Source organism: Macroventuria anomochaeta, assembly GCF_010093625.1.
Source record: "Macroventuria anomochaeta strain CBS 525.71 unplaced genomic scaffold BU25scaffold_47, whole genome shotgun sequence".
NCBI lineage: Eukaryota > Fungi > Ascomycota > Dothideomycetes > Pleosporales > Didymellaceae > Macroventuria > Macroventuria anomochaeta.
In genome coordinates this window covers 69,329-83,773 of record NW_022985408.1, presented here as the reverse complement: position 1 = coordinate 83,773, position 14,445 = coordinate 69,329, and the positions used below count along the sequence as shown (strand labels likewise).

General features: G+C 55.8%; 3 protein-coding genes across 3 annotated transcripts; all 3 read left to right on the top strand.

Moving 5' to 3' along the window:
* The first annotated feature begins 4,415 nt into the window (after positions 1-4,415).
* BU25DRAFT_415486 (mitochondrial carrier) lies at positions 4,416-6,030 on the top strand. Its single transcript, XM_033707550.1, has 7 exons — positions 4,416-4,555; positions 4,731-4,753; positions 4,825-4,835; positions 4,892-4,921; positions 4,973-5,056; positions 5,107-5,163; positions 5,222-6,030. Exons 1-7 carry the CDS (start codon positions 4,504-4,506, stop codon positions 5,871-5,873), a joined length of 909 nt encoding a protein of 302 aa, XP_033556330.1. The 5' UTR covers positions 4,416-4,503; the 3' UTR covers positions 5,874-6,030.
* A 749-nt stretch (positions 6,031-6,779) lies between these two features.
* Positions 6,780-8,634, top strand: BU25DRAFT_403148 (multidrug resistance protein-like protein; the record flags this gene model as incomplete). Its single annotated transcript, XM_033705069.1, has 3 exons — positions 6,780-7,152; positions 7,198-8,282; positions 8,331-8,634. The coding sequence occupies exons 1-3, from the start codon at positions 6,811-6,813 to the stop codon at positions 8,632-8,634; spliced, it is 1,731 nt and encodes a 576-aa protein (XP_033556329.1). The 5' UTR covers positions 6,780-6,810.
* An 891-nt stretch (positions 8,635-9,525) lies between these two features.
* BU25DRAFT_378292 (Ssk2-type MAP kinase) lies at positions 9,526-14,146 on the top strand. The gene is made up of 2 exons (XM_033704168.1): positions 9,526-13,105; positions 13,152-14,146. The coding sequence occupies exons 1-2, from the start codon at positions 9,565-9,567 to the stop codon at positions 13,676-13,678; spliced, it is 4,068 nt and encodes a 1,355-aa protein (XP_033556328.1). The 5' UTR covers positions 9,526-9,564; the 3' UTR covers positions 13,679-14,146.
* The last annotated feature ends 299 nt before the right edge of the window (positions 14,147-14,445 follow it).

Sequence of the window (14,445 nt, the reverse complement as noted above, 5' to 3'; positions counted from 1 at the left end):
TGGCCCATCTTCTCTTCGTGTCCCGAACCAGGCTCCAGCACGACATTCGAGAAACATCGTCCTAGCTTCTCACGCTCGGTGCTCAACATCGTCCACAGTTCTCTTCGAAACTTCATCATGTCCGCCTCCTCTTTGGTGAGCAACGTATCCCACTTCTTCAGGAAGTCTCGGTCTGCAGGCTTGAGCGATCTGACGAGGTCATCGTACTTCTGCTTGGCCTTCGTATTCAGTCGCTCGCCGTCGCCGTCTTCGACTAGTTTGTTGTAAAGGAAGCATGACTCTTGAGCATAGCAGTTGCCGCATTTGAAGTCTTCTCTGAGCATCGGCGGCAAATCAATGCGATCCCGCACGTAGCAGGCTAGTTCGTTACGCTGGATAAGCATATGTATGATTTCGTTCCGAACAGCGGGAATACGGATGATGGCTGATGTTTCGAGGTAGTACAGCATTCCGTATGCAACATCAATATCTGTTGGTGTTAGCCAGATCAAAAGAACGCATGCATAAACATACCGTATCGATTGGAGAGCAGCAAATTATACAGAGCTGTCTGGACAGAGTGTGCACTGTTGGACGAGTTCTTCCCAGTTTTGACTTCGAAGGGAACAGTCAGAGTGCGCTCGCCCTGGTCGTCTTGCATAGTCACTTGCACTGTTGCATCAATGTTTCCCTTTAGTCCATACATCGGCGACCAGACATGCTCTTCAACATCGAGGAGTTTGTTGATGCTCATGATCGACTGAGGTCCGTTGCGATGCTGCACAACTGCGTCAACGCAAGGCTTGGCCCGGATGAAGATCTTAGCCCAGGCCTGCATCTCGGGCAACTTGCTGGTCATGTGCTCCTTGACCTCGTCGCAGGTCGAATTGATCTCAAGGATAGTCTCGAACTTGCTTGGAAGCAGCTTATCAGTGGTTGAAAGCAGAAAGTCCGTATCCCATTGATTCACTTTCAAGGCTTCTTGGAAGAGCTCGTGTAATAGTGTGCCGTATAGCATTGGCGCGTTGGCCCTGCTCGTGGCCTTGATGCGGTCCTGCAACACTGCTCGTCTTAGACACCCGTAGGAGTCGGCAACGACAGTAGCTGATATTAAGTGGTCTGGATGCAGGACCAGCATGTTGTGATGGTCATCGATAACACAATGTCCGTCCGATGAAAACGACCCGATAACGTGGACATATGCGCCTATCGTACAGGGTGTGTCGTACCAGGCTTGCCGTAGGGAAATGGTTTTCAGTAATTTTGTCTGCTCGTCATCGACCAGCAGGATCTGCAGTTGTGTTAGCAACGATGGAGCTAGCATTCGGCGCCATGTCACTACGCACCTTTTCAGGTCTTTGCTGACCTCTGTCGACAAGGTACGAGCCTTCAACCACTTGCTTGATGAGATATCGTTGGATAGCTCGAGCGTCCTGTTGACTCTTACAAACTTAGTTATACAGTCTCATTATAGATAGTACGTATTCTACATACAGTGTTCGTCGCGGGCGTCTGAGTGGCTGCAACTTCTGCTGCAGCGAACTCATCGGGGTCTATGTCATCCCCAAAGTCATCAGAGTCATCGTTGACCAGATCAATGACCGGCACAGCATCAACAGCCTCGAGCGGTACCTCAGGTGGTGCCTCAAGCCGTACTGGCGACTCCAGCGGCCGTTCGTCAAAGAAGGACGCTACCTGCTCTAGGTCTGCAGCAAACACATCGTCGTCGTCTTCTATCCCAAACTCATCCTCGCTATCAGCGGGAGCCAAGGGTGCTGCAACGAGTGGTGGTACGGGCCCTACTGGTAGCGAAGGTTGCATTTGCGATTGCGCTGATGTCTCAGTTTCGAGGGTCCCCGCATTCGCAGCATCGGCCATGTCGGTATCGAAATCGACCTCGCCAAAATCATCAGACGAGGCCGAAGATTGCAGTTGCTCCTCCACCAGCGGTGGCTCATCGCATCCTTCTGGAAGGCCTTGATCCTCGAGGACATGGTTGACGGCGACTATGCAGTTCTCCGCTTGCAGGGTGTCCGAAGTCTCTTCTTCAATCGCCACGGGAGAGTGCCTTTTGAGAGGAGAATCCGGGAAGGCGATCGGGGGCTGTCCGGTTTCAGGGAGCGGAGACGAGCTGGACGGCGGCTGTTCCTGCGAGGTCGAGATGGACTGCTTCATCCGCTGGACGATGCTGGCGAGGTTCGTTGTCGATGCCTTCCCTTGCATCACGCTGTCAGAACTGGGGGCAGCGGCGAAAACATCCTCAGCATCGCCCTCTTGATCGCCCTGGAAGACGCCGTGTTTTTTCCGTCTCTTGCTCGTCGACGCAGGGAACTCGACGCCACAGCTTGCCCAGCGTCGCAGCCCGCTGATACTGCCGGCAGCAGCAGCGGATCGAGGCGACGATTCGTTAATGAGATGTGCAAACGCCACGCTCTTCTTGGTCACGGTCGGGGTCTTCTTGCTTGTGTAGCGCGACCAGAGCTCCGTCGCAGGATCCGCCTGAGGTGTTGCAAGCCCTGCCTTCCGCACACTCGGCCTCGGCTCGTCCTGCGATGGTCCTGCAGGCGAGGAGCTGTGGGCACGCTTCCTGTTCTTCCGGGGCACAGGGGTATTGGCGGGCTGTGAGCCGCGCCAGTACAGCTGCTCCTCTGGCGAGAGGGCTGCGAGCGCCGCATGTCTAGTCGTGTCGTCGGTGTTGCCCACCAGATCGGCGAGCGGCAGGCGAGCGGCAGGCGTCGATGGCGGCGGGAAGGACTTGCTCTGCGGCAGCCGGGGGGTCTCGAAGGCGTCCTCGATGTCCTTGACGACCTTGGACGTCTTTGGAGTCTCCTTCGTCGCCGAGGTCTGATCCACCGCAGGCCGGTTCTCCTTCTCGGGGTCGAGGGGCAGCGTGTCGTCGAGCTGGAAGGCCCTCAGCTTTGTGCGCGCCTGGATCGAGGGCATGATAGGCGGGCCGGTCACGACGTGTCGCGCCAGAGGGGCCCTGTCGCTATGCTGGTGGGGCGGAGCGTTGCGTGGGCGGGTCCATTGGCCTCTGAACTGCTGGAAAGACGGTGTGAGTGAGTGAGTGAGCGTGAGGGGGTGCGAGTCAGCAGCGGACGACGCACCTTCGCCCTGGGGTCCTGGTCAAAGAAGGACTTTTGGCGTGTTGACATGAGATGAGCATGCAGTCGAGCGCTAGCGCCGAGTGGAGCTGAGCTGCGGCAACAGGACGCGACGCGACGCGACGCGACGGGACTGCGTACACGCCCAGCCCTGCGTGCAGTTTGTGTGGTTTGCACTCATCTCATAAATCAGGCGCTCCAGTAATTTTGACAAGCTGGCCAATTAAAAGCTGCTTACTCAGCGGCGGGGCGCAGCGTCAGTGGAGCGTCTGAGGAAAGAATAGTTCAAAGTTCGGTGAGGCTTGGATGTAAGAGCATGATTTTAGCCTAGCTTGTAAGGAATCACCTTTAACAGCAAAGAGGGGCACAGATATTAGAGTTGCACCCTACTGAGACTACTAAAGATCTACTTCCTCTGCTAGGAATTACCTAAGAAAGCTGTTTTCGAGGGCTAAAGTATGTGTTGAAAGTCGTACTTTAGACAAAGTCCGTAAGCAATATTCGATTGGCTCTCGGAGATGAGTACGGTTTTGGGAAACAGGGAGTTCGTAGTCGTCTAGTCAAAGACCATGGCGACTGGGTGGTAATGAGTAGGACGTGGTGACATTCATCTAGCTCGAGAGCTGGTTTGAGATTCCAATACTAAGTCGACTGACGAGGTTGAACACAATGCCATAAGGGCAGTGTTTCTACTTACTATATACTTGAATGAATGCGTTCGTTGTGCATGGTGCTCTGTTGCTCCCCCTGATCTATAGAGCGGAAGATCAGGTGTTGCGTGCTCTCTCTGCTTCCTCGCTTGGGGAGAGCAAGCCTGGTTGTCCCACAAGTCGGCTGCAGCGGATCGTACAGGAGCTTCCCGTATCAGCGATTTATTTCAACTTGAAGGAGAGTTCCTTACTAAAGTGGATTAAAACGCCTGCAAAGCTAGGACTAGTCTGTTTACCCTCTGACGTTTAGCAGAGTTTCGCCCTGCCTTTGGCTGATTGGCCAAGCTGGTAATATTACCGGAGCGGCTGATTAGTGAGATAAGTTTGCACACGGCTATGCACGGGCGCGATGTCGGCGTCTTCTGGTTGGACAGCCGACCTGGACCTGCGTCGCGACAGGTGCAGTCAACCAGACATTGCGAATGTAGAGATCAACTGCACGCGAATCTCGAAAGAAGACTGTGAGAACCTTGCTGCGCTGTACATAAGGCTGTGAGTCGGACAACGGGAAGTCCATCTGTCATCGGCACAACGTTATCGATTGTCGAGCTTGTCGCACAGACGCGGCCGGAGAGCTTCAACTTATTGGGCGATCCATCCCACGCTGCTTTCCCCAGATCTTGTCCGACTCGTTCACACACCCGCCCGCCGTTCCTTGCTCTCACCCTCCACTCTTCCTCCTACCCTCTCTCTTCGTTGTCGCCAGCAACATGTCGTCCGCCGATGCGAAGCCTCTGCCGTTCATCTACCAGTTCGCGGCTGGTAAGTCTCAATTCCGAATTTCGGTGGAGCTCCGATGCGCCGACTCACCGTGGATATTCCAGTATCTTCGTGCGAGACGGTGCAGGGCGCGCAATTGCGCTTTGGGAGCTCAGGGTTATGCCCCATGGGCTTCTCGAGTGTCATCATGAGCCAAACAATTGCTGACAACGCGCAGGTGCCGTGGCTGGCGTGTCAGAAGTGAGTGCGCACGCGATAAGAGAGTATGCCTCTTGTTGTGCGCAGTATGCTAATGGAGCATGTACGCATAGATCCTGATCATGTGAGTGCTCGCTGTAAACTAGAAACGCAAAAAGCAATCGCTAATGTTGACTTTAGGTACCCGCTGGACGTCGTCAAGACCAGGATGTGAGCGAGCACACGACCGACCACGCAACGAAGCCTTCTAATACTATATAGACAACTTCAGACCGGAAAGGCAACCGGTGAGGATGCCTACAACGGCATGCTGGACTGCTTCCGCAAGATCGTGAAGAACGAAGGGTAGGCGGAGCCCTCGGCGCACTACAATCGGCTGTACTGACATCTAGCAGCGCCTCGAGGCTGTACCGCGGTATCAGCGCGCCCATCCTCATGGAGGCTCCCAAGAGGTGAGTCTGCGCACCACAATCAGCCCCCACTTCTGAACCTCAAGTTGACATGGGACAGGGCCACCAAGTTTGCTGCCAACGACTCCTGGGGAGCCTTCTACCGCAACCTGTTTGGCCAGGCCAAGATGAACCAGTCCCTATCCATTCTGACCGGAGCGACTGCTGGTGCAACCGAAGCGTTTGTCGTCGTCCCCTTCGAGCTCGTCAAGATTCGTCTTCAGGACAAGGCCCAGGCCCACAAGTACAACGGCATGATGGACTGTGTCACCAAGATCATCAAGCAGGAGGGCCCTCTCACACTCTACCAAGGTCTTGAGTCCACTATGTGGCGCCACATCCTCTGGAACGCGGGGTACTTCGGCTGCATCTTCCAGGTCCGCGCGCTTCTGCCTGCAGCAAAGGACAAGAAGGGCCAGATCACCAACGATCTGTTGTCTGGTGCCGTCGGTGGTACAGTCGGTACGATCCTCAACACCCCAATGGACGTTGTCAAGTCGCGCATTCAGAACTCTTCCAAGGTCGTAGGCACAGTGCCCAAGTACAACTGGGCGTTCCCCGCTCTGGGTACAGTTTTCCGTGAGGAAGGCTTCGGTGCTCTTTACAAGGGCTTCACACCCAAGGTGCTGAGATTGGGTCCCGGTGGTGGTATCCTGCTCGTTGTCTTCACCGGTGTCATGGACTTCTTCCGCAGCATGCGTGAGGGGAAATAAGCTGCGAAGATTGGAGGTAACGAGAAGGAAACGATACACCGAATGAGCGAACGAATTCCATCTTTTCTTGAGTCATGTCAGGAGACTCCATGTCAGATAGACGGTACATCGTGGACCTAAAAGTCGTATTCTTCACAACATTCAAAGTACACACGAGGGCGATAAATACTGCAATGATCTGTGACCTCACCCTTACCATTGTACGCGTGCGTGGACTATCCAGTCGGCATGATCACATCGTTTTGCTTGGGTTGACCATCCAACTTCTGCGTACATGTTTTTACTCTTCCCTTCGTATCACCAACACTGCGAGCCTCGCTACACCGTCAACACCACAAACAATACTCTCAAAATCTCGTGCTTCTGACGTAGCACAGCGTTTCCTCAAGCACCATCGACGTCATGGCCTAGACACGCTGACAACGAGTCAACCACACAGCCATCAGCCTTACAAATGCACTCTCAACAAACCGTAACAAAGGGGCCGTCGCAGAATTATCAACCCCTGCCACGATACTATTCGCTCGCTTTTTCAACCTGCCGAACAAGCCGAGTATGCAGCGCTCTCTTCTCGTCGACGTCAGATCTCTCTACGCGCTAGCGCCGATCGTGCCGAGCCGCACCGTCATCGACTTCTCGATGACTGCAAATGATGCTGATTCGAGAAAAACTCATCACACCCATGAGGAAAAGATGTGCCAGGCTAAGCTTTTTCAGCCCCAGAGAGCTTACTACCGCTCTTGGTGCGCTTGTTTCCAGCGTTAGTCTGGGCTACGCCTGGACGTCCGAGCAGCCCAAAACGGTAGCTTCTGTTGTCGTCGGCCAGAAATTGTCTGAGTATGATGTCAGTATTTGGATGTTTACAAAGTAAATTTGTGCTCGCTGCGCTGTGAACGTGTAACTTTTCGCATCTCAAATTTTCGCCAACGATCTGGTCATGGTGGCCGACCTCATTCGCGACTCGCCGTTTGGGCATATCGTGCGCCTTGTTACGCGCAACAAGTACTTCCAGTATCCTGAAGAGAAGGATCCAAATCTCTGGAAGAAATATGTCAACCAGGAGAAGTCCGGCTATGTCGCACACCACGGCAATACTTCGCCGCCTGAGGAGGAGGTCGAGGAATTGCGGCAAGCGCGCGGTGTGAGAGATCGCGAAGGCTCGGAAAGCTCGCGGACAGAAATTGGCGAGGAATACAATTATGCGAGCGGTGTCAAGATAGATCAAGAGAAAGGCAAGGACCAGCATGTCATTGACTGGTTTGGGCCGGATGATCCACAAGTATGGCAATCTTCTCAGATACAACGACAACACTGACATGTGTAGAACCCGCGCAACTGGAGTCGTGCAAAGCGATTCTTCGTCACCTTCGAGATCTGTTTCCTCACCTTCTCCGTATACATTGGTTCTGCCATCTACACGCCCGGTCTCATGGATGTCATGGCTGGCTTCGGCGTCGCCCAGGTTCCGGCTACCTTGGGCCTGACTCTCTACGTTGCTGGATACGGCCTTGGGCCCATCATCTGGTCGCCGCTGAGTGAGATCCCCCAGATAGGGCGGTTGTGGGTGTACATTGGCACACTGTTCATTTTCTGCTGCTTCCAGCTCCCGACCATCTACTCGGTCAACTTTGGCATGCTTCTCGCGTTCCGATTCCTGACTGGCTTCTTCGGGTCTCCGGCTCTGGCTACCGGAGGTGCTACCATCGCCGACATGTACCGGCCGCAGAAGCAGGCCTACGGTCTTGCTGTCTGGGGTATTGGAGCTGTATGCGGACCCGTCCTCGGACCTCTCATTGGCGGATTTGCAGTCATGTCTGGTGGCTCTGGTGTTGTCAAGGGCTGGAAGTGGACGATCTGGGAGCTGTTGTGGCTGTCCTCTTTCTGTCTCATCTTCCTGTTCTTCTTTCTGCCGGAGACTAGCTCGCCAAACATTCTGCACCGCCGCACAAAGCGTCTCCGCAAGCTGACCGGCAACGACAAACTCACCTGCGAGCCAGACATGATATCTGCAGAGATGAAGCCTATGGATGTTGTGCAGATGTCTCTGCTCAAGCCCATCACTCTTAACTTCCAGGAGCCGATTGTATTCTTGCTCAACCTCTACATCGCGCTCATCTACGGTCTGCTGTACATCTGGTTCGAGTCGTTCCCGCTCGTGTTTACTGAGATTTACGGCTTCAACCTCGGACTTGAAGGCGTTGCTTTCCTTGGTATCCTGGTCGGTACGCTGATCGCAGCTAGCATTCTCTTTACCTGGCTGTACCTCTACCAGGAGAAGCAATTTGACGAGAATGGCAACATTGCGCCCGAGAAGCGCTTGATTCCTGCGATGGTCGGCTGTTGGTGTGTTCCTATTTGCCTTTTCTGGTTCGGCTGGTCGTCTCGATCAGAGGTACACTGGATTGTCCCGTATTAGGTCCCTTTCCCGTATATCCACAACTGCTAACAGTTCTTCAGAATCATCGGAACCAGTTTCTTCGGCATGGCAGCCTTCACGCTCTTCAACGCCGTCCTCCCCTACCTTAGCGACGCCTACCCCGACAACGTGGCCAGCGTGCTCGCCGGCAACGATCTCATGAGGAGCGCCTTTGGATCTGGGTTCCCGCTGTTCGCCAATGCCATGTACGTGCGCTTGGGCATCAACTGGGCGAGCAGCTTGCTGGGCTTCCTGGGTATTGCGTTCATTCCGATTCCGTTCTTGCTGTACAAGTTCGGCAAGAGAATTAGGCACAAAAGTAAGAGCGCCAGGAAGGATATTTGAGGGAACGGATAGAGATTTAATTTGTGTCTTTGACTGCTGCGATTAGCGTACTGACCCAAATGCCCTGCGTAAAATGTTGCAAGTGTTGTTCACTATGACCTTCTTCTGTCTTTATTCCGGCTACCATACCATTCCTGTCCCATCTTGCGAAGTAAGAATCCCAGATGTCGGAAATCTGTTGTGTCCTAGCGTCAAAACAGAGGCAGACCGTTAGCTCAGCTCCACAAGGACAGTCTAAGCACGCTCGCACCTGCACGCAGCCAAGAGAACCGTTGCGGTCGATGCACTCGCGCGCAAGGTTCCATCACGCATCGCGGCAGCTGCGAACCGCCAAACCGGAGCCTCGAGGGCCTCACATGAAGATTCTTTCTTGCAATTTCCGTGAGATGGACGTGTTGGAGCTCCAGACCTGCTGAGAAAGGGGCTCAAAACAAGTGTAGAAGGGCATCCTTGCGGCGATCATGAGACCCTTAGAGCTGCGTTCAGTGCGGTGCAAGGACAGGTCGCGGAGGTACGCTGGAAGCTTCCCGACGCGGCCTAGCGCGCCGTTTGCCATTCGCCATTCGCCATTCGCCACAGTTGGCCCAAACAGCAAGAGAGGCAACTTCACGGCGCTGAAAGGCACCGGCAGTGCGTGCAGACGCTAGAGAGCGCAGCGCCTACCACTGTGGCATCAGTTGCACACGCTCTGTCTGCCACTCAGCCTGCAAAGCTGCTGAACCTGAAGGCCGTTCGGATTGAGAGTCGTGGAAACCGGACTCGCTGCGCCACATCGCGATCGCTGCACTCGATTCGCCGCGCTGGTCAGCTCTGGCCTTGGAGACAGTCCGCGGGCGCCAACCCGCTACAAAGGGCGTCTGCACCATGGCTGGACGGGGCGTGCACTTCAACGTCGCTCGCAACAACCCGCTGCTGCCTGCAGAGCACACGATGAGCGAGCCGCCTGTCGTGGTCAACGCGCCCGCGCCGCCGGAGCGCATGAGCTCGAGCTCAACTGAGGGCTCCTCCGACTCCGACTACGTGCGCGATGCCGCCACGGGAAATGTCCACAACCGCGGTCTTGGCGGCCTGCCCATGGACGAGGGCCAGTATCAATTTGCGCCGCCCGTGCAGCCCATGAGCAGTGCGGCCGACGAGGTGCCTCCGCTGCCCTACAGCTACAGCACGCAGAGCCCCCAGGGCACTCGCAACATCCGCATCATGACGGCCGACCTGCCGCCGCCAGCCGCCCACAGCCAGCTCGCCGCTGGCAGCAGCACCGCTGCACGCCCGCCTCGCCCGGGCGCCGTCAGGACGCCCTCGAATGCATACAACCCGGCCCGCCACCCGCAGCAGTTCTCGCTCAACAGCACCGCCTCGCACCGCGGGCGCAACAGCTCGGCCACGCGCTCGCGGCGCAACCCCAACGCCGACTACCGCGCGCAGGAGAAGGCGTACGTGCAGCGCATCCGGCAGGAGAACGAGCAGGATGACTACGCCTTCGACTCGGCCATGCGCACCCCGAGCCTGGGCTACAGCACCGACAGCGAGACGGACGAAGAGTCGCCGTCGACGGCCGAGTACGCCGAGAACGACCCGTACGACCAGGAGACGCTGCTGTACTACGGCAACGACGACATGCAGCCGTCCATCGAGGAGCTCAAGATCCCCGAGAACCGCGAGCGGCTCGAGTGGCACTCGATGCTGGCCAGCGTGCTCACCGGCGACGTCGTCAAGCAGGAGAAGAAGCGGCTGATCGGCAGCACCGAGCAGCAGGGCGACAGCACCCTCAAGGCCGAGATCTGGATGGGCATCCGCGCGCGAGTCTGCGGCCGCTCGCTGCAGGCCCAGCGCCGCATCGTCGACGACGCCCGCGGCAAGATCAAGGGCCTGCTCGAGAGCATCATCTCCTTCGAGGTCGAGGGCGCCGCCGAGGCCGGGCAGACGCCCCAGCAGCAGGTCCAGGACGTGGTCAAGAAGATCGAGAAGATCGAGAGCGTCTACCCTACGCGCCAGGCTCTCGAGGCCGCCTATCCCCGCGCCGCTTCCGAGGCCTACAAGGCTGCCTGCGACGCCGTCATTGCCTGGGACAACACCACCGTCCTCATCAACACCGAGATGGCCATTCTGAAGATGTGGGTCGGCAACGAGGAGCTCGACTTCACCAAGCCGCGGCCGCGCTCGTCGCACGACCACCATCTGACCGACGAGTCTTCGTTCATCGACCGCATACTCAAGGAGGACGGTCTCAAGTCGCTGCAGGGCGAGACCAACCTGCTCATCCCGCTCGAGAATGTCATCCAGAAGGCCAAGAGCACCCTGATCACCAACGCCGAGAGCTTTGCCGAGCGCCATTTGCCGCCGTACATCGAGGAGCTTCTCACCCTCATCAACTTCCCCTCGCGCCTGCTCCAGGAGATCATCCGCGTCCGGCTATCTTACGCCAAGAAGATCAAGGACCCTTCGCAGCAGGGCGTCATGATGGCCGAGCAGATGATTGCGCAGTTCCAGATCTTGCTGCGCATGGCAGGACAGGTCAAGGAGAGCTACCTGGTCATCTCGCGGCCCGAGCCAGGCTGGGACCTTCCTCCATGCATCGAGGAGAACTTCGACAACGTTGTACTCGACGCGTTGAAGTTCTACTTCAGGATGCTCAACGGGAAGCTGGCTGCTAACAAGAACACGTTCAAGGAGGCTGAGATCCTGGAGCAGGAGTGGGACTTCTGCAACAGGCTCGGCAGACAACTCCAAGGTGGCGATGTCGAGACTGCTGAGCAGTTTAGTATCCTCACGTCCAAGTCGCTCACTCGCCTGAGCGCCCACTTCGAGCGAGAGCTGCAGCGCCGCCCGGACGAACTCACCGGCGCTGAGATGGAGAAACGGTACAAACAAATCCTCGACTCTGTCCGTGTCCGCCAACGTAAGCTGTTCCGTTTCTCGAGGATCCTGACGCAGCGATTCGAGAACTGTACCGAGTACAACATCAACCACATTGACCTCGACGACGAGCAACTGAGTGATTTGTACGAGTCGCTGATCATCAACGGGCACTTCCTTGTCGAGACTACTGGCGCCAACAACACGGGTGTCTACATCATTGCATCGCCCACGCTGGAGAACCGTCCCAAGGACATTCAGTCCCTGCTCACCACCTGCTACCACGCTGAGGAAGGCCCCGAAGATCCAACGAACCCGTATGTCTTGATCATCAGGCCGGAACATGCACTTTACTGGTCTGGCAAGAAGATGTCTGGCAACATTCACGAACCGCACCTTGATCTGAAGCCGGGGAGGTTACGGCTGGTCGCAGATGGCTCTCAGCAACGCCTTGCCAATGCCAACGCTTCTTTCCTCCAGGCCATCGGCATGGACCTGAACACGCTCATTGATCAAAGGGCCAACCTGCCCCGTGTCAACTCTGAGCTGCAGAAGATCAAGAAGACGGCGTACAAGCTGTCAAACACTATCATGGACAGTGTCGAGATTGTGCGCAAGCAGACTGTTGGTCTCGATTGCCAGGACCTCATTCAGACTTGTTTTGCTTTCGCGACGGAATTCGGTCAGCGTTCCGTGCTGTACATGGACTACAACCGTCGGGCCATGAACAACATAAAACTGACTAGGCTGGCGCTGGATTGGGTCAGCTTCATCTGCGATGACTGCGTCGCCTCGGATCGAAAGACTTTCCGGTGGGCCGTCGTGGCGCTGGAGTTCGCCATGATGATGACTCGTGGCCAGAACATCCTTTCCATCAGCGACGAGGAGTACACGAAGCTGCGCGCAAAGGTAGCAGGTTGCATGTCCGTCTTAATCTCGCATTTTGACATCATGGGTGCAAGATCGACCATTGCTGCACAAGCCGAGAGGCAGCGACTCAACGCCATCGCCGGCAAGAGCCTTCTGGATCCAAAGAACTCCAAGGACGACGAAGAGTCGATCGAGATGACGCAGGCGCAGTGGATGCTGAAACTCGAAGAGATCGACGCGTTCAGAAAAGAGAAGGAGGCTGAACGGCAGGCTCTGGGCAGAGTGCTCGAAGATTCTAATGAGGCCGATCGCGCACTCACCTACCTGTCGTCTTCAGCAACCAACGTCACCCTCCGATGGCAGCAGGGCCAGTTCGTGGGTGGAGGTACATTTGGTTCCGTCTATGCTGCTATGAACCTTGACTCTGGTCACCTCATGGCTGTCAAGGAGATCCGCCTCCAGGATCCCCAGCTCATTCCCACTATTGTTGCGCAGATCAAGGACGAGATGGGCGTACTGCAGGTGCTTGACCACCCCAACATCGTCTCGTACTACGGTATCGAGCCCCATAGAGACAAGGTTTACATCTTCATGGAATACTGCTCTGGTGGGTCTCTCGCTGGCCTGCTCGAGCACGGCCGTATTGAGGACGAGACTGTAATTATGGTATACGCGCTGCAGATGTTGGAGGGCCTTGCATATCTCCACGAAGCAAGGGTCGTCCACCGTGACATCAAGCCCGAAAGTAGGCATTTTCCTCCTGTGTCCATGTACTTGACTAACGTCTGTAGATATCCTCCTCGACCACAATGGTGTCATCAAGTTCGTCGATTTTGGCGCTGCCAAGCTCATCGCCCGCCAGGGTAGGACCCTTGCCGTTGACAATACCACGCGCCGCGGCAATCAAGGCTCCATGACCGGCACGCCAATGTACATGTCTCCTGAAGTCATCAAGGGCGGTAGCACTGGCCGCCACGGCGCTGTCGACATCTGGTCTCTGGGCTGTGTCATTCTCGAAATGGCAACCGGCCGCCGTCCATGGGCATCCATGGACAACGAGTGGGCCATCATGTACCACATTGCGCAGGGAGATCCACCACAGCTTCCCACACGCGACCAGCTCAGCGAGCAGGGCATTGATTTCTTGATGAAGTGTTTCGACCGCGATCCGAACAAGCGTGCCAGCGCCGTTGAACTGCTCCAACACGAATGGATCATGACGCTGCGCGCACAGCTCAGTCTCGAGCCGCAGACGCCAAGCACGGAGACGGGGAGCCTGAGTGCAAGCAGCAGTAGGCATAACTCCAACTACGGCTAGGCCTCTGCAGATTCATCCTCTTCCGTCCGCTTGTTTGTGGATCTCAGCTAATGCAGATGACCAAGCAGGTGATATTGCACGCCGTCTTTCGTTCACCTGCCGTCGCTCCTCGACACAGAGCACGACAGCCATGTGCGTGTGGCCGCTCTCGCCACTGCCTGCTTCAGATGAAGACGGGCCATTCTTTCCCGGCTGCGGCCTCTCGCGCCAAAACAGTTTTTCCGAACCTTAAAATTTGTACTTTCCGTATTGTTGTAATGTACATACACCGTCCTTCATTGTTATTAGAGGGGCCTTTCCTTACGTATACGTATACCCCACACTCGGATGGGATGGCATAATTGGCGTTGTTGCATTAGCGCTGGAGTTCACACTGTTGGCTGTGTGAACGGTATCGACAGCCAGAGTCCGAGTAGTGTTTGGAACTGGTACATAGTGACAATTGCCGGCTGATGAGCTTGGCTTGATCGAATACGTTTGAGATGTGTTGACATGCACTGTGATCGCCGACCGTTGGTACATGCGAACAATTGTATTTGAATGGAAATCTGATGGCAGAGCATCCTGTTTATTAACGTCAGCTCTTTGATCGCTGCGTAAGACTTGTGGTGCAGAGCAGCCCTGGACTCGCCCAGCTGAACCATGACAACTGCTGGCTAGAATTATGGTTCCCCAACCCAAGTTCCAGAGCACAATTCTTGCGGCATGCTTTCCTTCCTCATCCTCCATCACGTTCGAAAAATTCCACGCAGCCGAAGTCTCGGACG